The 26,175-nt window shown below is 44.8% G+C and overlaps 1 protein-coding gene and 1 long non-coding RNA gene across 3 annotated transcripts in view; one reads left to right on the plus strand and one right to left on the minus strand.

The window, feature by feature from the left end:
• The first annotated feature begins 1,709 nt into the window (after window positions 1-1,709).
• LOC131185220 (cytochrome P450 3A9-like) lies at window positions 1,710-25,103 on the plus strand. The gene is made up of 13 exons (XM_058157544.1): window positions 1,710-1,955; window positions 7,377-7,470; window positions 7,609-7,661; window positions 11,479-11,578; window positions 11,914-12,027; window positions 13,878-13,966; window positions 15,286-15,434; window positions 17,122-17,249; window positions 19,235-19,343; window positions 20,475-20,635; window positions 21,686-21,912; window positions 22,789-22,951; window positions 24,282-25,103. Exons 1-13 carry the CDS (start codon window positions 1,885-1,887, stop codon window positions 24,354-24,356), a joined length of 1,533 nt encoding a protein of 510 aa, XP_058013527.1. The 5' UTR covers window positions 1,710-1,884; the 3' UTR covers window positions 24,357-25,103.
• LOC131185222 (uncharacterized) overlaps window positions 1,890-26,175 on the minus strand; it is a 28,409-nt gene continuing 4,123 nt past the window's right edge. Inside the window, exons 1-3 of one of the 2 annotated variants that reach the window (XR_009152106.1) lie at window positions 5,734-5,899; window positions 5,380-5,567; window positions 1,890-2,016 (exon numbers count right to left, since the gene is read on the minus strand). This is a non-coding gene — a long non-coding RNA (uncharacterized LOC131185222). Of the gene's footprint in view, window positions 2,017-5,379; window positions 5,568-5,733; window positions 5,900-26,175 lie in introns of those variants that run through there. The other variant, XR_009152107.1, reaches the window with a different exon arrangement.

The raw sequence follows: 26,175 nt of genomic DNA on the forward strand, positions 1-26,175 counted from the left end.
AGTGAAATCCAATTTTTTTTTTTACTACCGGTTCTGTGGGAGTGGCTTGGTGGGCATAGTGTGGCTTGGTTGGCGTGGCTTGGTGGGCATGGCAGGGGAAGGATACTGCAAAATCTCCATTCCCACCCCACTCCAGGGGAAGGATACTTCAAAATCTCCATTCCCTCCCCACTCCTGGGGGAAGGATACTGCAAAATCTCCATTCCTTCCCCACTCCTGGGGCCAGCCAGAGGTGGTATTTGCTGGTTCTCCGAACTACTCTAACTTTCCGCTACCGGTTCTCCAGAACCTGTCAGAACCTGCTGGCTTTCACCCCCTGCTTTTAGCCCTGATGATGTTCCCTAACTGGGCCATGAAACATCTACAAGAAAACAACCAAAGCTAGAGAGCACCAAGAACCCCACAGTTCTCCTCTTCTCCTCCTCCTCCGCTTCCTCCTCCTCCGCAAACCCCACTTCTTCCAGCACTGATGATGTTCCCTACTTGGGCTATGAAATGTTTACGAAAAGATCACCCAGCTCAGAAAGCATCAGGGACTTCACAGTTCAATCCCTGAGCTAAAAAATGCAGAATGGTCTCCTCTTTAGAGGCACCTTCCTACAGGAACAACTTCTTTTTAGGCACTTTGTGAAAACTTACCTTTCCATGTTGCCTTTGGGAAGTTCTTGGGAAGCTCAGGACTCTGGGTTATAGGCAGGGAAGTTGAAAATTCAGGCCAGAAGAATGCCATGGGAGCTCAATACCCACAAAGCTATGTATAACACAGATGTGGTCACTATTGGTGACCCCAGCTTGAGAACGTGGCTCTGGTGGCTCAGCAGACTAAGTCTGTCTGTTATTAACACAGCTGCTTGCTATTACTGCAAGTTCAAGCCCCACCAGGCCCAAGGTTGACTCAGCCTTCCATCCTTTATAAGGTAGGTAAAATGAGGACCCAGATTGTTGGGGGGGGGCAATAAGTTGACTTTGTATATAATATACAAATGGATGAAGACTATTGCTTGACACAGTGTAAGCCGCCCTGAGTCTTCGGAGAAGGGCAGGATATAAATTCAAAAAAAAAAAAGTCTCAGTTTCCTCTAACATCAGAAGAAGTGGAGATGTTTTGAAGTTGGACTTGACTTGGTTGGGTTGGCTTGCTTGCTTTATTTATTTATTTTTATTTATTTAATTTTTTCATAACAATATACACAAGCATCACACAAAAAGATTATATAATATATAAACATATATATGGGGAGAAACAAGGAAGTATAAGCATATATATATATATGAAAAGAACAATAGGACAGGAACGGTAGGCACGTTTGTGCTCTTATGCACGCCCCTTATGGATTCGTCGCAACTCACTTTGAGTCTATAGATATAAGAAATGATACACAAATATTTTAGTCCATGAATCAACAGCCTTGCTTCACATTCTGCTAAAGCCACATTTTTGTGGTCCTCAAAACCACAAAGATGCAGGCTCCCAATGGCGGTGCAGCTGAAGCCAGCCGTGATTACTTAACAAAACACACACTGATATGCGTTTGTGTATTTTGTTAAGGAAAATAATACTTTCGAAGTACATTATGTTCTCGCTAACAAAGCCAGACCGGAATTGCTCTTTCATAATAAAGCAGGCAAGTTCATCTGACTTCACAGCCCTATCATGTGTCAGTAGGAGGAGCACCAGCTCTCCTCCTCTTTTGCAAATAAATATAACAGAAAGTCGCACCAGGGCAGGTTCACTTCTCCAGGCATATAGCAAGGCTGGCAAAGGATAACCAAGAAATTGGGAGAAGAAGATTGTCCCAGAATTGTCCGCTCAAGGACAGAATTCTAGCTGAAGCTCATTAGAAGAATCACCCGGCCAGGAGATCCAAGAACCAAGAACTCACAATGGATCTTCTTCCTACCTTATCCATGGAGACCTGGTTCATGGTGGTGCTTTTGATGGGACTTCTTCTGCTGTAAGTATCCTATGTTGGTTCTCCACCTTTCCTTTCCTTTTCGCTCTTTTTCCTCGTTGCTCTGAAAGAACAAGAAAAGGGTAGCCCTTGATTTTCAGCGTTGATAGAATATTTGTAGCTTGAGGTTGAACTGTCTTTGGTGCCCTCTGAGCTTGGTGGTTTTCTTGCAGACGTCTCGTAACCCATGTAGGCAACATCATCAGTGCTAAAAGAGAGTTGGGTACGCCGTCTGAGCAAAGTTCTAGCGCTGATGATGTTACCTTTTCGGGTAACGAAATATAAAAACCAAGCTCAGAGAGCACCAAGGTCCCCCAAAATTTTAACATAACAGAGTGAATGGGTGTGACCAGTCTACAAAGAGTAAAATCACCCAGCACCCATTTTTTTATTCGTTAATGGGCAGCTACGAATCCCAGCTCAGATTGTGGTAATGAATAATGATCTTCTATCCAGAATGTTTTAATTGAACATAGTCATTAAGAGATACGTCTCCAGAACTTGAAGCTCCCGGTTCAAATCTTGTTCCCGCGCCAATAATTCTCAGGATGGGTTTCATCCAGTGGTGGGATTCAGCCAGTTCGCACCACTTCGGGAGAACCGGTTGTTAACTTTCTGAGCAGTTTGGTGAACTGGTGGTTGGAAGAAATCATTAAGGCAGAGAACCGGTTGTTAAATTACTTGAATCCCACCACTGGTTTCATCTAAGTCGCTTTCTCAGACCCACAACAGGGTGAACAATATTCCTGACCTTGACGTGCAGGAAAGCAAAAGAATATTGGCGAAAGATCCAGATGTGGCTGGAAAAAATGATGGGACAAGGATTGGCGTTTAAACCAGAACTATTTCCATTAGGAATCATAACAGAAGGTTACAGTAAAGGATCAACGTGTTTAATATTGCATATCATCATGGCAGCGAGAATGGAATATGCCCAACAATGGAAGAATGAGAATATACCAGTACCTGTAGAAATAATAAATTATTTCTATAAATTATTAATAAATTATTAATAAATTATTTATTATTTCTGGGGAAATAATAAAGAAACATATTAGACTGTGCAGAATGTGATAGGTTGACGCTAGAACTAAAAAAAATAAAGGAGAGACAGAATACTACGAGAGTTGGAATAGATTTTACCAATGGAGGGATTTGAGAAATGGAAGTCGGAACAGTAAAGAACCATGATGTGTTGACTGAAAGATGATGTAATATATGTAAATATGTAAGTGTATATAATTAGCAATGTATGCTGAGTAGATAAGATATTTATGTTATATTTTAGTGTGTATGGCAAAGACTATGCCAGGACGGTTGCACTATGTCCAATTTCTTTTTTAATATGATATAAATAAAAATTATATATATATATGTAAATATATATATTTCTCACCTTGAGAATAAGGTTAGAAACTGGATTAACCTATTTTCCCAGGCTGTTTTCAAAGAAAACCCTACTTAGAGAAAATCCCAGGACCCCAAAGCCGAATGAGATATTTCTAAACATCGATGATAAGATATCTCAGTATCTCAGGGGCTGCCACAAAGAAGAGGGAGTCGGGCTGTTCTCCAAAGCATCTGAGGGTAGAACAAGAAGCAATGGGTGGAAACTAATCCAAGAGAGAAGCAACTTAGAACTAAGGAGAAATTTCCTGACAGTTAGAACAATTAATAAGTGGAACGACTTGCCTGCAGAAGTTGTGAATGCTCCAACACTGGAAATTTTTAAGAAAATGTTGGATAACCATCTGACTGAGATGGTGTAGGGTTTCCTGCCTGGGCAGGGGGTTGGACTAGAAGGCCTCCAAGGTCCCTTCCAACTCTGTTGTTATATTATATTATATATCTATATTTCAGTTACTTATAAAATATCTCGCCCAGGCTTGTAAAAAGAAGCTGGTGAATCATTTACCAGGCTAAATATCAATAAATCTCAGTTAAGTTATTTTTAGAAGCTGAGAAAGGGTGGCTGGGTGCAGGAGATTTCAGTGGGTGGCACTTGATCGCAACAAACACCAACCTCATCTCCTCCTACCTTGACAACCAGGAGTAGCTACATCTGGAAGTCGAGTCATGGCAACTGGACTTCTTGTCTTGTCCTGTTGGTTTGAAATGTTTCGCTGTTTATCCCAGGAGCTTCTTCCGTCTGAGCAAGCAGGTTGGGGGGAATCCCGTATAGGTCTTCGAGGGGGATTTGATTTCTTCCCTAACCCTGAACGAGACCATCCTGGAAAACATATATGAGGTTCTCCTGACCAATTTGTTCAGATGGAAGAAGCTGCTTGGATAAGCAGGGAAATATTTCAAGCGAAGAAGGAAAAGAACAGACGTCCAGTTGCTGTAATTCAACTTCCAAACAACTCTACCTGGGTGATTGAGAATAGTAAGAAGCTATCTTTTTTTTTTGCACCTTGCTGTTCTTAAACAGAAAACACTAGCACTGATTATGTCATCTAGTTGGGTCATGAAACATCTGCAAGAAAACAAGCAAGCTTAGAGAGCACTAAGGACCCCGCAATCCTTCTATTCCTCCTCCTCCTCCTCCTCCTCCTCCTCCTCCTCCTCCTCCTCCTCCTCCTCCTCCCTCTCACATACCCCACTCCCTTCTAGCACTGATGATGTTATCTAGTTGGGTCATGAAACATCTGCAAGAAGACAAGCAAGCTTAGAGAGCACTAAGGACCCCACAATCCTTCTATTCCTCCTCCTCCTCCTCCTCCTCCTCCTCCTCCTCCTCCTCCTCCTCCTCCTCCTCCTCCTCCATCATCTCACATACCCCACTCCCTTCTAGCACTGATGATGTTATCTAGTTGGGTCATGAAGCGTCTGCAAGAAAACAAGCAAGCTCAGAGAGCGCCAAGGAGCCCTCATGTCAAATATTCCCCTTTATCAGTTAAACAGAAAACCCTGAAATGGGTTTGAGGTGTTGCCCCTCATTTCATGTTCAAAGCTGCAAATCTTTGGAAGGTAATTATTTCAAGAAGACAGCTAGATCTCTGCCGATGTGATGCAAGTCAATAAAATACAGTTTCTGATACTGTGGTACCTTAGTATTCATCGTTCATTAGTTCTGGGAGGTGTGATGAGTATCAAAAACGATGAGTACCAAGCATTTTTTCTCCCATAAGGAATAATGTCATGAGTCACAAGGCAGCTGACACGGAAAATTCTAGCTTGTGTTTTGCTAGCATTTGTTTAAACAAACGAGGAGTACCGGGACCAAATTTTTGCATCAAAATAGTTGAATACCAAATCTGACGAGTTTCAAAGCAGTTGAGTACCAATTGTATGTTCAATGTCCCCGTGTGTTTTACACCACATCATGAAGAGGTTATCCAGATGAAATTGAAGAAGGGCGCACCGACTCCTTCCCTTTGAACTCTGGAATAAGAGGAAGAATTCAGTCGAGCAGGTTTCGACTTACCTGCAGCAGGATGAGAATGAAAACGGCCGCTCCGTTGATTAACACCGATCTCTCCAAGTCACTTAACTAAGCGGTCATTTTATTATTTGAGAGGCTCGTTGGTTATGATGAGGTTGAGTCTTCTAATCATCTTTATCAGGCATGATTGCATTCTCCCTTCGGCAATTATATCCTGGCTGACACCATGCCTGGAAGAAAAGAAAAAAAAAAACAACCCACGGGGAGCCATCGAAGCAAGGAAGAAGAGAGCAAGAAGAGAGAGAGAATTTTTTTTTGGGGGGAGGAGTGGGACATCAGGCTCTGCTTCATCTTGTTGTGTCTTGCCCGCCCTCAGAGCAGCCGGGGCCTTCTTACCTGCTCCCGCACACTGAGGAATGTATGCCTCCCGGTCCCAGTCCTGGCTCCATGCCCACACAAACTGCAGAAGGAGAATCTCCCTGCCCCAGCCCTGACTCCATGCCCAGGCAAACGGAGCAGCTAGACCCCTCCCCCTCCTCCACAGCAGGTGAGCCTGAGGAGGGTTTACTCCCAAGAACAGCTGATTGGTGTGACCCTCGCATCAGAAGATTGGAGAGGCGGAGGCTACAGAGGGAAGGGAGGGGCAGGCCTTAATGAGTGCTGAGTCATGGTGCCACACCCCATGGCCTATATAAAGGAGCTACTTTCTGGCAGTCTCTGAGTCAGGCAAAAAGTCAAACTTATCTTGCTGAAGTCACTTACTGGTCTCCTGCCTGCTCTGAGGACTTTGCTAGGACTTTGGACAGAGCTGCAGAGGCACGCCTGATTCGGATTTCCCGGACCCAGCCGTCAGCGGAGGAGTGGGACACGACACATCTATTATGGTTAGAAGGAACAAGTCCCACAACTTTGGCCTGAGATATTGGACTGACCCTTTGTTGCCATTGAATCTATCAACTCCATGAGCTGCTTCCCATATTCTACAGTTCCACAGTTCGGGATTGGCAGGTTTTATGAATCCAGTCATCGTAGCTAGTTAGCAGTGATTTCTTTTCTTTTTTTTTTTAGAAGAGAATATTTAAAGTTCAAGGTTAAACGGTGAGGTCTTCGGTGCTCTCTCTGTGCGTGGTGGCGTTCTTTGCAGATATTTCATGACCCAACTAGATAACATCATCAGTGCTAGAAGGGGAGAGGGGTTGACAGGGCAAGCCACTAGAACGTAAAATGAGAGCACACCCCACTCCCTTCTAGCGCTGACAATGTTACCTAGTTGGGTCATGAAAGGTCTGCTAGAGAACCATCAAGTTCAGAGAGCACCAAGGACCTCAATAGTCCCCCTCCTCCTCCTCCTCCTCCTCCTCCTCCTCCTCCTCCTCCTCCTCCTCCTCCTCCTCCCTTCTATCACTGATGATGTTACCTAGTTGGGTCATGAAAGGTCTACAAGAGAACCAGTGGTGAAATCAAATTTTTTTTATTACCAGTTCTGTGGGCGTGGTTTGGTGGGCGTGGCAGGGGAAGGATACTGCAAAAACTCCATTCCCACCCAACTCCAGGGGAAGGATACTGCAAAGTCTCCATTCCCACCTGACTCCGGGGGAAGGATACTGCAAAATCTCCATTTCCACTCCACTCCTGGGCCCAGCCAGAGGTGGCATTTGCCAGTTCCCTGAACTACTCAAAACTACCGGTTCTCCGAACTACTCAAAATTTCCGCTACCGGTTCTCCAGAACCTTTCAGAACCTGCTGGATTTCACCCCTGAAGAGAACCATCAAGTTCAGAGAGCACCAAGGACCCCAACAGTCATCGTCCTCCTCCCCCTTCCCCACTCCTCCTCCCTTCTAGTACTGATGATGTTACCTAGTTGGGTCATGAAATGTCTGCAAGAAAACAACCCAGCTCAGAGAGCACCAAGAATCTCACAGCGATTTTATTTTTTAAACTTCAGCGCGTAGCCAACTGAGTATGATCTACTCAGTCACACACAGTGCAGCAAACATCTCCTGGCTTTGTTTGAATCGCATTTCTTTCTCTTTCCAGATATGGAGTTTGGCCATTTCGCGTTCTCAGCAATGTGGAGATTCCAGGTCCATCCTTATTGCCGTTCTTTGGGACAATTTTGAATTACCGCAAAGTGAGTATTGACAGATATCTAGAGGACCAACTCAACCTGTAGATCAGGATGGGGAACGGTGGCCCTTTTATGACTCGTGGACTTCAACTCTCAAAATCCATTTTTTCCCCTAAACCTTTAAAATCTTTTTCTCTCCAGGGATTTATGAAATTTGACAGTGAATGCTTCAATAAATATGGGAAGATCTGGAGGTGAGCGCTCTATTTCTTACAAGTTTCTAGTTCTCAGCTCAGATCTACAGAGACTAGGGGTGGCCCAAAAAGAAAGGATGAAAGAAAGAAAGAAAGAAAGAAAGAAAGAAAGGGGGAGGGAGGGAAGGAGAAGGAAAGGAAGGGAGAGAAAGAAGGAGAAGGAAGGCAAAAAGGGAGAGAAGTAGGAAGGGATGGGAAGGGAAGAAGGAAGGAAGGAAGACTGAAAAACAGAAAGAAAGAAAGAGAAAGAAAGAACAAAGAACAAAGAAGGAAAGGAAGGAAGGAAGGAAGTCAGAAAGACAGAAAAGAAGGAAGGAAGGAGGGAGGGAAGGAAGGAAAGGAAGAAACAAATCAATAAAAATAAAAACAAAGCCAACCCTGAATGCTCATCAGCAGGTTTGATGACTCTGAATTCGTTTCTGCTTCTCACCAGCTTGATAAAAATATTTATTTAAACAGGTTGCAGTTTATAGTCCTGAGTGAAGTTATAGCTTTCTTTTATTATGCATATATTTACAAGGTTATAGAAATGCCTGCGAAGTTCTAGCCATCCAAGGGTCCTTGGCTCTCTCTTTCATAGCTACCACGGCTGTCGCAAATTATAGAATTAACCAGAAATCCAGATGTTTCTCTCTTCTCTTTGGAGCCCTGGTGGGTATTTTCCACAGCTCCTTCTGACATCTTTTAAAGCTATCCATCCCCTCGCAGATCTATCGAGGGGGGGAAAAGCTGGACCGGTTGTACAATAGCTACACACAATGGCTTTTTGTTGATAAGCTCCTAGCCAGGAGAATGCTTTGTTGCTGGTGCGACAACAAAGCAAATAGTTGCCCTTTTCAAATATGATTTTTCTGGGAGATTATCCTCTTGGCTGTGAAAGGCGCAGAGAAACCTCTTCTTCCTAGAAAGTAAGCAGATCTAAGCGCAGACTGTAAACAGCTTTCTCTGACATGAAAAGTGAAGAGGGAGGGCAGGAGAGCTCACAAAATGATCTCTGGCAGGAATTTCCGGTGGGCACGTCCCTATTTTCATTTGTGAGAAAGAACAGAACGACAAGAGTTGGAAGGGATCTTAGAGGTCTTCCAGTCCAACCCCCTGCTCAAGCAGGAGACCCTATATACCATTTCAGACCAACGGCTGTCTAATCTCTTCTTGAAAACTTCCAGCGTTGGAGCATTCACAACTTCTGGAGGCAAGTTGTTCCACTGATTGATTTTTCTCACTGTCATAAAATTTCTCCTTAATTCCAGGTTGCTTCTCTCCTTGATTAGTTTCCATCCGTTGCTTCTTGTTCTACCCTCAGGTGCTTTGGAGAATAGCTTGACTCCCTCTTCTTTGTGGCAACCCCTGAGATATTGGGACACTGCTATCCTGTCTCCCCTAGTCCTTCTTTTCATTAAACTAGACATACCCAATTCCAGCAGCCATTCTTCATATGTTTTAGCCTCCAGCCCCCCTAATCATCTTGCTTGCATTGGAGGTTTATTTTTATTTATTTATTTATTTATTTATTTATTTATTTATTTATTTATTTATTTATTTATTTATTTTGTCACAACAATATATATAAGTATCATACAGAAAAGATTATATAGTGTATAAACATATATAAGAGTAAATATTAGGAGGAATAAGCATATATATCTAAGAAGGAGAAAAAGAAAAAAACAATAGGACAGGAACGGTAGGCACGTTTGTGCGCTTATGCACGCCCCTTATGGTCCTCTTAGGAATGGGGTGAGGTCAATAGTAGAAAGTTTTTGGTTAAAGCTTTTGGGATTATGGGAAGAGACCACAGAGTCAGGTAAAGTATTCCAAGCACTGATGATTCTGTTACAGAAGTCATATTTTCTGCAATCTAGATTAAAGCGGTTAACATTAAGTTTAAATCTATTGGTTGCACTTGTATTATTGCAATTAAAGCTGAAGTAGTCTTTAACAGGAAGGACATTACAATAGATGATTCTGTGAGTTAAACTTAGGTCTTGTCGAAGGCGACGGAGTTCCAGGTTTTCTAAGCCTAGGATTTCAAGTCTGGTGGGATAAGGTTGTGTAACCCACTAGTAAATGTAAAAATGTCCTGTGAGTCAAATGTTTTCTTGATTATGTCACGGACATATTCATCCATGGTGTCTTCTTGACAATAGGAAGTAAGTGGTTTGCCTTTGCCTTTGGCCAGAATGTTGTCATCTTCTCTGTCTAGGTTGCAACCGCACAACTTGATGACCCAATTTAGTTTTTCAACATGACCTGAGGTTGACCTGGTTCCTCTGTGAGTTCTTGGTTAGGTTAAGTCTATTGAGAGTTGGGCAACTGAATGGAGTATAGGTACAAGTGGCTGTCTGTAGGGAAGAAAAGTTATTTCCATCAACTCCATCATCTAGAAAAGTGTAGCTGAGAACCCATCAGCAATTAGGAACTCTTCTGATTGCTTGAGTTTTCTTTAACATATAACCATCGCTCATTCCATTTTAGATTCTCCATAAAGACTACTGTTCTGTTTCCCTCCCCCCAATACTCCCAGCAAAGAGTCAGTCAGAGGCCTTCTTTTCTCCTTTTATTTACATAGATAGATGTCCTGGCCACGTCTACCCACGGGCCTGCCAAGTTTCTGGAGATAACGAGGAAATTATAGATAAGGCCAGAATTACTCACGAATATATTCTTCCCTCCACTGATACAGTTTGCCCACGTAAATTCATTGCTTTGTCCAAGACAAAAAACCAGGAAGTCCCGCCTCCTATTTATAGTCTCTGCAGATGTCACTGCATGACAATTATGACTTGGCTTTATCCCAACGCTGCTTCTGCTGCGCACGCCAGTCACGCCTGCGCAGTCTTGCATCACTCCAAAACTGTTCTTGGGGCGTTGCCAAATCAGAAGAAGGCTCCAGAGAATCAGGTCTTGCCGGCCCCTTCTCCTCCCTTTGAATGGGTGCCAGGGAGGGCAAGGGCTCAAGAGAAGCAGGGCTTGCCAGGTCTTCTCCCTTACTTTCTGAATCATCCGAGTCCAGGAGTCCGGGTCCAGGAACCTGGGTCACAACAACTACCATGACAATAAGTCAATCCCAACTCAGGGTGCTTCAGCAATACCAGTCTACACATCCCATCCTCCTCAGAAATGCTAGATGGGGATGATGGAAGATCCAGTCAACAAACCGGGGCAGGGTCCAAGTAGAAAAGGCTACGCTGTGAGCTCAGAGAAGAGGGGCCAAGTAGAAAAGGCTACGCTGTGAGCTCAGAGAAGAGGGGCCAAGTAGAAAAGGCTACACTATAAGCTCAGAGAAGAGGGGCCAAGTAGAAAAGGCTACGCTGTGAGCTCAGAGAAGAGGGGCCAAGTAGAAAAGGCTACGATGTGAGCTCAGAGAAGAGGGGCCAAGTAGAAAAGGCTACGATGTGAGCTCAGAGAAGAGGGGCCAAGTAGAAAAGGCTACGATGTGAGCTCAGAGAAGAGGGGCCAAGTAGAAAAGGCTACGATGTGAGCTCAGAGAAGAGGGGCCAAGTAGAAAAGGCTATGCTATAAGCTCAGAGAAGAAGGGCCAAGTAGAAAAGGCTACGTTATAAGCTCAGAGAAGAAGGGCCAAGTAGAAAAGGCTATGCTATAAGCTCAGAGAAGAAGAGGCCAAGTAGAAAAGGCTACGCTATAAGCTCAGAGAAGAAGGGCCAAGTAGAAAAGGCTATGTTACAAGCTCAGAGAAGAGGGGCCAAGTAGAAAAGGCTACACTGTAAGCTCAGAGACTATATATATATATATATATATATATATATATATATATATGCTTATAGCATCTGTTTGTGCTTCTTCCTTCTGAATGCAGACTTTATGATGGCCGTCAACCTATTATTGCTGTATTGGATTCTGCAGTTATCAAGGCTGTCCTAGTGAAAGAATGCTACAGTACTTTTACCAACCGGCGAGTAAGTCTCTTGCTTCTTGAGCCATCAGATAGCAAAATGTACAGCTATATGTTCAAGCAGAAGATAGGAAGAGGAAGTTTGGATTTTATTTTTCTCTATCGTATTCCGAAACATGCGAAATTGAGTCTGGGTTGAGATTTTTGCTTAGATCAGTTTTAAGTTGGGCCGCAGTTGGGAGCAGGTGGTAGATGCCTTCACCTCCACAAAAGAGGGGTGAATTTATCACCACTATTTATAACCATCATGGTATCTGGTGATGTTTTGCATCCAAGAGTTTCTTCAGACATGGCTGAGTTTTTGAAATTATTGTGTAATGTTTTCTTCCTGATCTCTAGGCTTTCCCTGCTCCAGACATCTTAAAAAACGCAGTTTCTATGACCCAAGATGAACAATGGAAGAGGATTCGCACTGTGCTCTCTCCAACCTTCACCAGTGGGAAGTTGAAAGAGGTAACAAGAAAAGAAACCTTAAAAGAACAGAGAACTTTCTCTATTCAGTTTCTCAACTTCTTTCTTCAAAGAAGTTGTCTCCGCTAAGCTTCGTTTTCTGCCCCAAAGCTAGAGCTGAATTAAAGAAGGAAGGAAGGAAGGAAGGAAGGAGGAAGGAGTAAAGAGAAGAAAGAAAAGGTGGGAGGAAGGAATGGCGGGAGGGAGGGAGGGAGGAAGGAAAAAGTAGAGAAAAGGAAATTGTTCTGTCTCCGTCCTTACTTTGGAGTAACGAGCTGGCCTACAGTCAGTGGTTACACGGCTCTTATCAGTCCTGGCCGAGAAAACGCAGCTGCCTGCCAAAAAGTTCAAACAGATTAAGACTTCAGCTCACTTTGACACGGTTCAGCTAATTTGCTTCCCATAGAAGTGAGAGCAGTCCCAAAGCTCTTTATATATCCTGTGGGGTGGGGCTCCTGCCCCACCCTTCCCTTTGATGACACTGCCTCTCTAATCTTCTGAAGCGCGGGTCGGTCCAGGCTTGATTAGTATGATTATCAGCTGCGTCTGTAGGCGTAGCCTGAGGAAGGGAGGAATCAGGGGATGTCGGCCTCATTATGTCCTCCAACTGGCCTGGTTCTGGCTCCTGGAGCCGGGCCAAAGGAATCGGTGCTCCTGAGGGTAGCCTTACCGGCCCTTCCCCCTCACTCTCAGAGTCACTTTCGGGCATGGGGCCAGGTTCGGGGGCTGGAGCCACAACAGAAATTGGAAAGCGTGCCCCACACCTGTCATAGGAAGAGGGATTTCTACATTGCTTATTTAGGAGACATGTCTTCCCCCCACTTTCTTCTAACCATCTGATGACCTTACAGGGCGATCCTAGAGTTGCTTAGGAGTATGAAGAACAGTTACAGGATTTGGGTTTGGCTAGTCTAGAGAAAAAGAAGGACTAGGGGAGACAGGATAGCAGTATTCCAAGATTTGAAGGGTTGCCCCAAAGACGAGGGGGGGTCAACTTGTTCTCCAAAGCACCTAAAGGCAAGATTAGAAACAATGGATGGAAACTAATCAAGGAGAGAAGCAACCTGGAATTAAGGAGACACTTCCTAAGAGTGAGGACAATTAACCAGTGGAACAGAAGTTGCCTTCAGAGCAGGGGTGAAATCCAGCAGGTTCTGACAGGTTCTGGAGAACCAGTAGCGGAAATTTTGAGTAGTTCGGAGAACTGGCAAATACCACCTCTGGCTGGCCCCAGAATGGGGAGGTAATGGAGATTTTGCAGTATCCTTCCCCCAGGATTGGGGAAGGAATGGGGATTTTGCAGAAGAGTGGGATGGGGATAGAGATTTTGCAGTAACCTTCTCCTGCCACACCCACCAAGCCAGCCCACAGAACCGATAGTAAAAATATTTGGATTTCACCACTGCTTCAGAGGTTGCCGGGAGTTTTTCAAGAGGAGACTGTCACTTGTCTGAAATGATATGGCTAGGATCTCCTGCTTGAGCAGGGGCTGGACTAGAAGACCTCCAAGGTCCCTTCCAGCTCTATTCGGATTGAGTAAATATGGACTGTGAGGGCCATATAGCTCAAGAGACATTTTAGTTCTACAAACAGCCCTAACAGATCTCCAAAGAACATCGATTCTGGACCAGATTAGCCGCTTCGTCCATTTCAGCCCTAAAATGCCCCACCGAGAAAGAAAAATCAATTTTAAGGAACCCATCAATCAAACTTAAGAAAGACTGCCACTATCTTCATCACAGTTGGGTTTGTAATTATTTATGAATCGGCCACCGGCTTTGTTGGAGCACATAAGCAACTAAGAAAGGGATTCACCCATTCATGTTTAAAACCCGTGGTTTTGTTTTTTTCAGATGTTTCCCATCATTAAACACTACGGGGAGATTTTAATTCAAAACGTTCAGAAGAAAATGGAAAAAGATGAGCCCATAGACGTGAAAGAGTAAGTTATTTGGAGCAGGAAGACCATGCAGTGCTGGCACAAGTGGGGATGTGGGAGAGAGATGGCCTTCGTAATGCCGTCTTTGAAAACCGCTTCTCCTTTCCCGACTGCTACCCAGAGTGAAATGTGGCTAGCGTTGAAAACATGTACCGTCGCCATACATTTCACACGCTTGGGACAAATCTGGACAAAAATGCCTCTGTGGATGAAAACAATGTAGGAAAAAGGCATTATATTAATGGGGTTTGTTTGCAAATGCTAAGTATATTTATACTAGGGAAAGTTGCAAATTAAAATCCAGGGATTTGAAGAGCTCGAGGAATTGTGCAGCAAAATACAGATATTTTAGTATCTCTCGCTCTCCTATTTGTGTCTGTCTGTCTATCTATCTATCTATCTATCTATCTATCTATCTATCTATCTATCTATCTATCTATCTATCTTTGTAAGTCTTGGCATCTATCTATCTATCTATCTATCTATCTATCTATCTATCCCATCCATCCATCCATCCATCCATCCATCCATCCATCCATCCATCCATCCATCCAATCTCTCTCTCCTCTCTCTCATCATTTTTCTACATCTATCTGTCCATCCATCATCTTCTGTCTGTCTGTCTGTCTGTCTGTCTATCTCTTCTCTCTCTCTCTCTATTTTCTACCATCTATCTGTCCATCCATCATCCTCTATCTGTCTGTCTATATCTATCTATCTATCTATCTATCTATCTATCTATCTATCTATCTATCTATCTATCTATCTATCTATCTTTTTTCTACTATCTATCTGTCGATCCTCTCTCTCTGTTTGTCTGTCTGTCTATCTGTCTTTCTGTCTAGCTATATTATCTCAACACTTTTCATATCTGTAAAGATCAGAAATAGGGAAACTGTGAAATGGTAGAAACCATTTTTTGCCCAAATTATCTATGAAGGATGAGCCTGGGCTCTTGAGCTGGAAAACAAAGCCAATTGCAACCTCCAAAGTAGCAAACAAACTGCGACAACAGGCCTTGGACGTTGAATGTCTCAATTCAATCCTGGCTCAGGCTACAATCCAGAACCCTGGAAAGCTGCCGCTGGTGACATCAGGCCTATGTTCTTCAACTTGACATGCTCCAGATGTGTGTGGGATTCCCAGAGCCGAAATGGATGTTTAACAAACCGGCCCCATCAGGAAACTGTGGGGTTTTTTTTTTTTGTGTTGGCTACACATGTTCTGATGTATCTTCTGTCAGGCTTTGCAGCCGTTTCTTAAATCTTTGTCACCGCACCCCTGCAGCTTGGATCATCTGTTACTCTCCTTTCTCTTCTCAGCGTCTTCGGGGCCTACAGCATGGACGTGGTCACCAGCACTTCCTTCGGGGTAGACATCAACTCCATGAACAATCCCAAAGATCCTTTCGTCAAGCAGATCAAGAAGCTCACCAAATTCAGAGCTTTCGATCCAAGGATCGTTCTTGCATGTAAGTTCTGCTTTCTGGAATCCAGCCAAGTCTTCCCCCAAACTCGTTCCAGAGAAATTCCGGCTCTCCGTTTCATTCCGTTGGTCGGACCTGCTGCTGCGCTTGAGATTAGAGATGGGAAAACTTTCTTCTCTTAGGAGGTGCTCCGTCTTGATTGCAATCTACTCACGGAAGGTTGTGTGTGATTGAACCTGAGACTGCGTGCATAGCCCAAAGTTTAAAACAGGGGCGCCAATTCACCGTCCCTCAGACTGTTGGGGGGAGGGGGCTGTACTGGCTGGGTGGGCATGGCTAGGTTGTCACGTGACTGGGTGGGCGTGGCCAATATAGCAGTCCATTAAACAACAGGCAAAAATTAAACTTTGATTTGTTTGGTTTTTTAAAAAAAATATTAAACAGGTTTTTGTGGGGGTTTTTTGAAAACAGAAAAGCATCTTTTACAATTTTCTTCTTTTCAACAATTTCTCACCGGTCAACATTTCGTTACATATCCGTTTTTTCTCTCTCCCTTATTTCAAATTACCTTTTCTACATATAATTCTAATATTGATTTATTCACATATGTACCTATCGGTAACAGTGCACACAATTTCGTTCCTATGATAACTTCAATTTGTTATGCTCCTTGGGGGGTGGGGGGGTGGTGGAAATCGGGTTAGTGAAGGGATGTGGCTGCCTTGGGGTGTGTTTGAGGGTCTTCTGTTGTGTGTGTGCGTGTGTGTGTATCTTTCTCTCTCCCTTATTTCAAATTACCTTTTCTACATATAATTCTAATATTGATTTATTCACATATGTACCTATCGGTAACAGTGCACACAATTTCGTTCCTATGATAACTTCAATTTGTTATGCTCCTTGGGGGGTGGGGGGGTGGTGGAAATCGGGTTAGTGAAGGGATGTGGCTGCCTTGGGGTGTGTTTGAGGGTCTTCTGTTGTGTGTGTGCGTGTGTGTGTATCTTTCTCTCTCCCTCTCCCTCTCTCTGGAGGCTGGGGAAGCCAAAAATGGGTTCATTTTTGGCCTCCCGAGGCCTCCGCGTGCCCGGTTTTGGCTTCTTCAGCCTCCAGAAGGTGGGTTGGGGCCGGCAAGTAGATGGGGCAATGTGGGCGGGACAGCCTCGTGGTCCCACACGGGCCGAATTAATGGCTTCGTCGGGCTGTAGTTTGAGGACCCCTAGGTTAGAGTTTTGGTCCAATGTAATTTCATTGTTGGATGGGTATTTCTAACCGAAGGCAAAATCGATGGGACCTCTTTCCGCCCGTTCGCCCACCTCTTTCTCTGTTGCTGTTTCTCTTTCCCTTTTCTGAACAGCTTGGATTCATCTTTTGCGGGGCGCTTTTTGAAAAAGAAATTAAACCGAGCAGCAGGTATGAACCTAAGGTGGCAAGTTGCCTGCTCCCAATTAACGAGGGATAATGGCGCTGCTTTGAGTTTCTCGTGCTGTGATAGAAACACAACCTTACATGTTATTTCCGTAGAAGAGGACGCATCTTTGCATAATCCAGAGGTTTGCTAATACACCCGCCTGACGGCCATTGACGTTTGCAGAGTGTGGCCTTTTGAATAAATCTTCTTAATGTTTATTCGTTGCTCACCTTGGGCACTCGAAGGAAAGAAACAAATGTATAATAAAATATTGTTTTCCTCCAGGGACGTGGTGGTGTTTTTCACAATGAATTTCTTTTTTAGTTATGTTCCCAGGACTCATGCCAATTTTCAACGCTTTGGACCTAACCGCTTTTCCAAAGGAAGCTCTGAACTTCTTCGCAAAATCTTTTTCAAAAATGAAGGAATCGCGGCTGAAGGAAGGCCAAGGGGTAAGCACCAGGATTTTTACTGAAGCTTAATGGAGAAAGTCTTTGTCTCGGGTGAGAAAATCCTGAGTGAAGGAACCTTGGTGCTCTCTAAGCTTGGTGGTTTTCTTGCAGATGTTTCATTACCAAACTAGGGAACATCATCCGTGCTAGTAAGTAAACTGTTTGCTGTCAGTTGAGCAAATGTTCTCCAAGGAAAAAGGATTTGTGCATATACAGAGAGTCCTGGATTTACGATTAAAACCGAATCCAAAATTTCCCTTGCAAAGCAAGAGAGTTGTTAAGCGAGGTTTGCCCCGTTTTTACGACCTTTTTTTTTTTTTGCCATCGTGGCTAAGTGAACCACTGCAGTTGTTCAGTGAGTCACACGGTTGTTCAGTGAATCCGGCTTCCCCATGCTTGTCAGAAAGTCACAAAACCAGATCACATGAGCCTGGGGCTCTACAACCGGTCATAAATGCAAGTCAGTTTTTTTTTTTTAAATTTACATTTATATCCCGCCCTTCTCCGAAGACTCAGGGCGGCTTACACTATGTCAAGCAATAGTCTTCATCCATTTGTACATTATATATAAAGTCAACTTTTATTGCCCCCAACAATCTGGGTCCTCATTTTACCTATCTTATATGGAAGGCTGAGTCAACCTTGGGCCTGGTGAGACTAGAACCTGCAGTAATTGCAGGCTGCTGTGTTCTAATAACAGGCTTCTTTACAGCCTGAGCTACCACGGCCCATTATCAATTCTCTTTGAGGAAATGGCCTCTGCTAAAAGTTCATTTCTTTTTTTATTATTATTATTATTTTAGGGGCGGTTTTTTTTGGGGGGGGCACACTATTCTTTCCAAACTATTTGCTTAAAGAAAAGCACTAGCTTGAAGAGGTGCATGGTTGTAATTGCAGGCTGTAATTGCAGGCTGCTGTGTTCTAATAACAGGCTTCTAATAGCCAAGCGGCTGAAGTTTGATCACGTGTGAAAAACACTCATGCTTTTTTTCAGTGCTGTTGTAACTTCAAATCGTCACTAAGTGAATGGTTTTATGTTGAGGGCTCCCCACAGAGGCGGATTAAGGCTCACTGGTGCCCTAAGCACTGACAAATCTTGGTGCTTTTTATTTTTTACAAATTTTCATTGTTTTTTTTTCTTTTTTTTCTTTCATTTTGTCACAATCATCAACATAAACAATAACCCATCATGAGAGAAAAAAGTATATATAAGTAAAAGTATAAGGGCCGTAATAGCTCAGGCTGTAAGGAGCCTGTTATTAGAACACAGTAGCCTGCAATTACTGCAGGTTCAAGCCCGGCCCAAGGTTGACTCAGCCTTCCATCCTTTATAAGGTAGGTAAAATGAGAACCCAGATTGTTGGGGGGGCAATAAGTTGACTTTGTAAATATACAAATAGAATGAGACTATTGCCTTATACACTGTAAGCCGCCCTGAGTCTTCGGAGAAGGGCGGGATATAAATGTAAATTAAAAAAAAATAAGTAAAAGTATGCATATAATACTATAATGAAGGGAACAATAGGACAGGAACGGTAGGCACTTTTGTGCTCTTATGCACGCCCCTTATAGTCCTCTTAGGAATGGGGTGAGGTCAATAGTAGACAGTTTTTGGTTAAAGATTTTGGGGTTTTGAGTAGAGATTATGGAGTCAGGTAGTGAGTTCCAAGCGTTAACAACTCTGTTGCAGAAGTCATATTTTCTGCAATCAAGTCTGAAGCAGTTGACATTAAGTTTGAATCTATTGTTTGCTCTTGTATTGTTGCAATTGAAGCTGAAGTAGTCTTTTACAGGAAGGAAGGTTTTTTTCTTTCTTTCTCAACTTTGTGGTGCACCCTTTGGGCCTGGTGCTTAGTCTGCTTAATGGTTAATTCACCACCGGCTACCCATATTTTGTCCCTATCTTTTTTCCCTTAATGCTTAGTGACGCCCAAGTTTCATTCTTGGTTTGTCGGTTTTCATGGGTCCGTTCATTTGATCCACAGAGCCGGGTGGATTTCCTCCAGATGATGATTGACTCCCAAAACAACAACAAGGACTCCGTAAAGAATGGCAAAAACTCTACAAGCAATGGACTGGATCACTCATATAAAGGTAATACTGCTCCATTTCCCGTTTAAGGTAAAGGTAAAGGTTCCCCTCGCACCTGTGTGCTAGTTGTTCCCGACTCTAGGGGGCGGTGCTCGTCTCCGTTTCAAACCCGAAGAGCCAGCGCTGTCCAAAGACGTCTTCGTGGTCATGTGGCCGGCATGACTCAATGCCAAAGGCGCACGGAACGCTGTTCCCTTCCCACCAAAGGTGGTCCCTATTTTTCTACTTGCATTTTTTACCTGCTTTCGAACTGCTAGGTTGGCAGAAGCTGGGACAAGGAACGGGAGCTCACCCCGTTACATGGCACTAGGGATTCGAACCACTGAACTGCCGACCTTTCGATCGACAAGCTCAGCGTCTTCGCCGCTGAGCCACTGCATCCCTACGTTTCCCGTTTAGCATTACACATTTTCTAAGTTTTGTGGCGCATTTCTATTGATTGATAAGTCCTAGCTAACTGACTTGTCATTTATGGTCATAAACAGCCAAGAAATTTTAAGAGACTGAACAGCCACTTGGGGTTGGACTAGAAGATCTCCAAGGTCCCTTCCACCTCTGTTGTTTTGTTAAATGTACGATGGGGTTCCCTGGAAGTGATTTGCTTAAGATCCACCATCTCAATTCTGTGGCCAACGTCCACTGAGTCCACGTACTTGACTGATTATGCGTCATCAAATCATTATCAACTTTTAGCAGCCCCGTAGTAGATTTTCTCCACGATAACCCCATCGCTGGGGTAGACCACATGCTCATTTCCACAGCTTAGCACTACATTTTAAAGAACTTTGGACTCTAGTAGATCTTGAAAGTCTCAATCAACGGCACCTCCAAAGTCTATCTTGAACTCGAGCGAGAAGTTCTTTTCCAAGAAACAGATGGTTCAAAGAACAAACAAACAAAAAAAAAAGACAGCATATGTGATTTTTTTTTTCCTCTTTAAAACAAAGTCAGCATCGATCAATGTCTATGGCGCCCTAGGAAGTTTGACACCTTTTAGCTGTGTTTCGAAGTACATAAAACAATACGAGGCGAGGTGCATTATTATCCTTGGTACGAAGTCGTAACGATTGCCCGCAGTAAATATTTCTGTGCTGTATCACCCAATTCGTTTTTTTTTTAATTTCTATTTTGCAGGCCTGACCGATAAAGAAATTCTAGCCCAGGCGTTTATCTTCATTTTTGCTGGATATGAACCCACCAGTAATTCTCTTGGTTACATGGCCTACAGCTTAGCTACTCACCCAGATGTTCAGAGGAAGCTGCAAGAGGAAATAGATACTGTTCTACCCGACAAGGTAAGGTAGGCTGCTGGGGGTTCGGGAGAACCTCTAGCTAAGATTCTATGCAGTTTGGAGAACTCCCAAATCCCACTCCTGGCTGACTCTGCCCACACTTCCCCTCCCCTCCCCTCCCCTCCCCTCCCAGGAGTCCCCACTTGGCCCGTTTTGGGTGCAGATAAATGCAGGGCGTGCACAGAGGCTCAGGGAGAATGAAAACGGGCCTACCAAAAGTTCGGGAAGAGGGCCTCACCCTCTCAAGGAAAGCCTCCAGAGCCCAGAGAGGGCAAAAACACACCCCCCCCATGGTGCAAGAGGCTGACTAGGCCACGCCCACCATGGCCACACCCACCCAGCAACCGGGCACAGAACCCCTTGCTAAAAGTTTTGAAGCCCACCCCTGGGTAAGGAGTGAGAGGATTGCTATATGTCTATGGAGATTCTCAGTCCTCCAGGTCCTGGTGATCCCAAAGGTGCTTTCTTCAAGAGGCAGCCGGACTCTCTGGTTTTTCTCTGAAGATGTTTCGCTTCTCATCCAAGAAGCTTCTTTAGCTCTGGCTGGATCATATCCATCCACCATCCAGTCAGAGCTGAAGAAGCTTCTTGGATGGGACGTGAAATGTCTTCTTCAGAGAAAAAGCAGAAAGTCCAGCTGCCTCTTGAAAAAAGTACCCTTTGGGTGGGACGTGATTGTAATTCACAAAAAGAAGGCAGATATATGTGTCCCAGGATAATGTTGCAGGATCCAATCTGAGTTGGTCATTGGGAGTGGAGATTTTACAGTATCCTTCCCCTGGAGTGGGGAGGGAATGGAGATGTTACACTTCCCATGCCACGCCCACCAAGCCACGCCCACCAAGCCAAGCCACACCCACCAAGCCATGCCACACCCACCGAGCCACACCCACAAAACCGGTAGTAAAAATTTTTGAAACCCACCACTGCTCTGTGACCCTATTTTGACCAACCCTGAGTCAACGTGGAAATGGGCAAGGGAGATCTTTGCCTCAAATCTGTGGGAAGAAAAGGATATGAAAGAAGGTGAATTATTTTAATTATCCCTCCAAGGCACCTCTTACCTATGACGCCATCATGCAACTGGAGTACCTTGACATGGTACTGAATGAAACCCAAAGGGTATATCCTCTCGGAGGGCGTATTGAAAGAGTCTGCAAGACGGACGTCGAAATCAACGGGATGACCATTCCCAAAGGCACCGTGGTGATGATCCCACCCCTCGTCCTGCATCGGGTCCCCGAATACTGGCCGGAACCAGAAGAGTTCAGGCCTGAGAGGTACAAACAAACCAGATGCTTGCAGTTGTTGTTCTGTTCTCCCCAAACCACTCTGTCGTGTCCCACTCCTCCTCTGATGGCCGGGTCGGGGAAGTCCGTATCAAGCGTGCCTCTGCAGCTCTGCCAAAGTCCTATCAGAGTCCTCAGGGCAGGCAGGAATCCAAGGTGTGACTTCAGCAATCCAGATTAGACTTTGCCTGACTCAGAGAATGCCAGAAAGCAGATCCTTTATATAGGCCATGGGGTGTGGCTCCATGACTCAGCACTTATCCAGGCCTGCCCCTCCCTTCCTTTTGCTGACGTCACCTCTCCATTCTCCGGAAGCGTGGATCTCTCCAGCCTCCAGCTGTTGGTAATACCATCTCATGACTGGCTTCATATTCCTCAGGCTCACATGCTGTGGGGGAGGGATTTAGTTGCTCCGTTTGACTGGGCATGGTGCCAGGACTGGGGGCTGGAGGCATGTCAGGCCATTCGTCTTGCTCGGACTGTCCGGGCATGGTGCCAGGACTGGCGGCTGGAGGCATGCCAGGACATTCTTCTGTACTATCAATGTCTGGCAGGAGATGAGAAGGGCCCGCTGCGGCGAGGGGGGCGAACGAGGCACAACACACTCCTTGTCCCGACCAAAACCTCTTTTTGTTCAGTTACTGTGAATTCTTCTCAATCATCCTACCAGGCCATTGCGTGCCAAGAGCAAGGGAAGCAGAGGGGGTCATGTGCGCGTGCGTTGGGGCAGGGCACATAGAATTATGGGTGTGGGCATGCACACACACAACCCCCCCCTCCTGGCACGCGATGCCAAAAAGATTAGCCATCACTGTCCTAGCTCCTTCTTACAGCTCTGGACATTCTTTCCTTCCTCTGTTCACCCAGGTTCAGCAAAGAAAACAAAGAAAACATTGACCCCTACACATATCTTCCCTTCGGAGCTGGACCCCGGAATTGTATCGGAATGAGATTTGCGTTGGTCACCATGAAAGTCGCTATTGCCGTCATTATGCAGCGCTTCTCCTTTAAAGTCTGCAAAGAAACACCGGTGAGAAGGCGGGAGCTGGTCTAGATCTGTTAACAGAGTAACGGAGTTGGAAGGGGCCTTGAAGGTCTTCTAGTCCAGGGGTCCCTAACCTTTCGGGACCTCAGGGACTGCTAAATTCATAATTTTACATCCCACGAACCACTAATATGAGCTGCCTAATGACTGGCTGAGTGGGCGTGGCTAGGTGGGTCATGTGATTGGGTGGGCATGGCCAACTCAATGTCACTTACATTGAGGGACGCCCAGCAGGTCTCTACTCACCCCTCCCCTGCCAGCCCCTCCTCTTCTCCCTGTCCGGGATCCTTAGGACCCCAACAGGAAGCAGTTGTTGGAGCTAAGCAGCCACCATGAGAAAGAGTTAGCAAAAGAGCTCAGTTCAAATTGGATCTGACCGAGAAGGAGGCTTAGTAGAAGCACCTCACTCAAGACTAGGAGCATAGGCTTTCCAAGCAGAGGGAAGACCTGCGGGAGTGCAAGGCCACTGACCCTTAGAGATTTCTACAGGAGCAGCCCTTCAGCAGAAATCTTGTACAACTTTGAGCCTTCTTGGTCTAGTATCCCCGAAACTGTTCAAAGGTGTTAGATATCAAATCATGGAATAACAAAGTTGGATGGGACCTTGGAGGACTCCAATTGTTCTGTCCCCCTCGCCTCAGTCTGAGCGATGACTTAATTAGCCGACAACTATCAGCTTCTGGCAGCAAACTAGCAAGCGTCTGCCAAGTGTCTCTGTTATCTCTCTTGCTGCCGATGAGTCAACCAGGAACAAACAGTACTTCAGCTCTAGTTAAGCAGTTGATTTCCTTGCCACAAAGGGGTATAGCAGCCCTTGCTGCTTTTATATCCTGTGGGGTGTGGCTCCATGACTCAGCACTTCCTAGGCCTGCCCCACCCTTGCTTCTGTTGTTCCCGCCTCTCCTGCCTATTAAACCTAGGGTCCAGCCAGGCCTGATTGCCATCAACCGGGTCTGGAGGCGTGACCTGGGGGGGGGAAAGAGTCAGGGGATGGAGGCCTCGTTATCTCCTCCACCTGGCCTGCCTCTGGCTCCTAAAGCTGAGCCAGGGAAGCCGGTGCTCCCGAGGTAAGTCCTGATGGCCCTTTTCCCTCACTTTCCAAGTCACTTTCTGGCAGGAGGCTCGGCTCGGGGGGCGCAGACACAACACTAATGCACTCTTCAAGCAGGAATGAGTTTGTGTTCCACAGTTCTGTTTTTGACCTGGAAAGGTTCCCGTTGACCTTTTGCGGTGTCCTTCAACCTTGTGAACCTGGAAGTTAAGTTGAGTTATCCTGTTTGCTAACTTCTTTCTCCATTCTTCCCCACTCCCACAGATTCCTCTGGTCATGAGCAACCAAGCATTCTTAGTTCCGGAGAAACCAATCGTTCTGAAGTTAGTGCCACGATAAGGCGGCCAAGAAAGTGAGGAACCAAACATAGCGACGATGCCCTGAAACATCCCTGCAGTGGATGCAACAATTTCGGGCTTCTTCATCTGTAGAACCTTGGAAGAAAACCATTGAAATAGTCACTAAAAATAGCTTTGGAGAGATGGACCCATTTGCTTTACGTAGCTCTTATAAGGTTGAAATCATAACTCCAACCTTGGCAACTTTAAGCCTGGAGGACTTCAACTCCCAGCATTGAGTTGAAGTCCTCCAGGCTTAAAGTTGCCACGGTTGGAGACCCCTGACATAGGTGGAAGAGATGTTAATATTTGTTGTTGTTGTTGTTAGTGATGATGTTGCATAACTTGATATTTTGAAGATTTTTGACCTCTAAATTAAGCCGGTCATGAATCCAGTTAGTAAAATCCACACTGCAGATGTACCCGAGTCGGATTGTCCCTTATCACCATTAGAATATTTGGAACTTTTCACCAAGAAAAATCAACCGATTTGTTTCCGCCTCTCTGATATCCACTGATATCCATCAATATGTAAAGATGATCTCATCCAGCCTCAGAGAATCTGGATGGGAGCTTTCATTAGAAGGAGTCTGTACCACTGATGAATTTTAATGGCGTTTTAACGAATTATTAAATGGCTGGGTTTGCATTTTGTTGCACATTTGTATAATTAGCCATCCCTCCTTGCCTACAAGCAAGCGTGTAAAATATAGACATACGAGATAAATAAAGATGTTTTCCCATTTTCTTTCATTTTTTCTTCTGCTTCTTCTTGAGTCAATTTAATAGAAAGGTACCGGTATGTTTTTAAGGTGGGGAATTTGCATTCTCAAAAACCGGTAATAAAGTAGACTAGTTAATAATGCAGAATCTGTGGTCTCCAGAACTCTTTCAGAGCAGTGTTTCCTGGGGGAATTTGGGGAGTTGGAGAAGTCCACACATCTTGAGGTTGCTGTGAACAAGAAACACAGCTTTAGAACATCTGGGGAACTTTAGAACATCTGGGGAGGGTGAAGGAGCGTAATAGGTTGCCACAATGCTAGAGGCAACAAAAGGCAATACCCACTCAACGCTTAATCATACAAGACCCCAACCAAGGAACACACAATTCAGGCATACAATCAAAGAGTAAGCCACAGCCTAATCGAGGAATCACCAAGAAAATCCCAACCACCACCCCCTTCCTTCTAGCTTTGATGATGTTCCCTAGTTGGGTCATGAAACATCCGCAAGAAATCAAGCAAGCTCAGAGAGCACCAAGGACCCCTCAGTCTTCTCCACATCTCCCCCTTCTTAATTCTGCAAAGCCCACTCCTCCTCCTCTCCACAAACTCCATTTCCTTTTAGCGTTGATGATGTTACCTAGTTGGGTCATGAAACATTCGCAAGAAAACAACCAAGCTCAGAGAGCACCAAGGACTCCCATAGTCCTCCTCTTCCTCCTCCTGACCCCCTTCCTCCTATTCTCCACAAACTCCCCTCCTGTCAGGCTGCCTCTGATTATATTTAGGAAAGAATACGCCTTGATTTCATTTGCAAATAAAGAAAAGTACTTTTACTAAATACATCGTGACTGCAGCAGTATAAAGTTGAATCTGAGACAAAATATGGCTAACATTCCATATCCCATTGTTAGTCCCTCCTCTCCCCAAGAGGTCAGCAGGTTTGGTCCAATGCCAGCTCCTTCTCGGCCCCCTGTGGTAATCTTCTTCTGCAGGTCTCTGGCTGTAAATCATCTCAGGAATGCAATGTCTGTTGAAAGCCCGCGCTCTAACATTCCTGTTGATTCAAACTATGTCAGACGACACTCTTAAAGGGCC

The sequence above is a fragment of the Ahaetulla prasina genome, chromosome 14 (assembly GCF_028640845.1).
Source record: "Ahaetulla prasina isolate Xishuangbanna chromosome 14, ASM2864084v1, whole genome shotgun sequence".
Taxonomy (NCBI): Eukaryota; Metazoa; Chordata; class Lepidosauria; order Squamata; family Colubridae; genus Ahaetulla; species Ahaetulla prasina.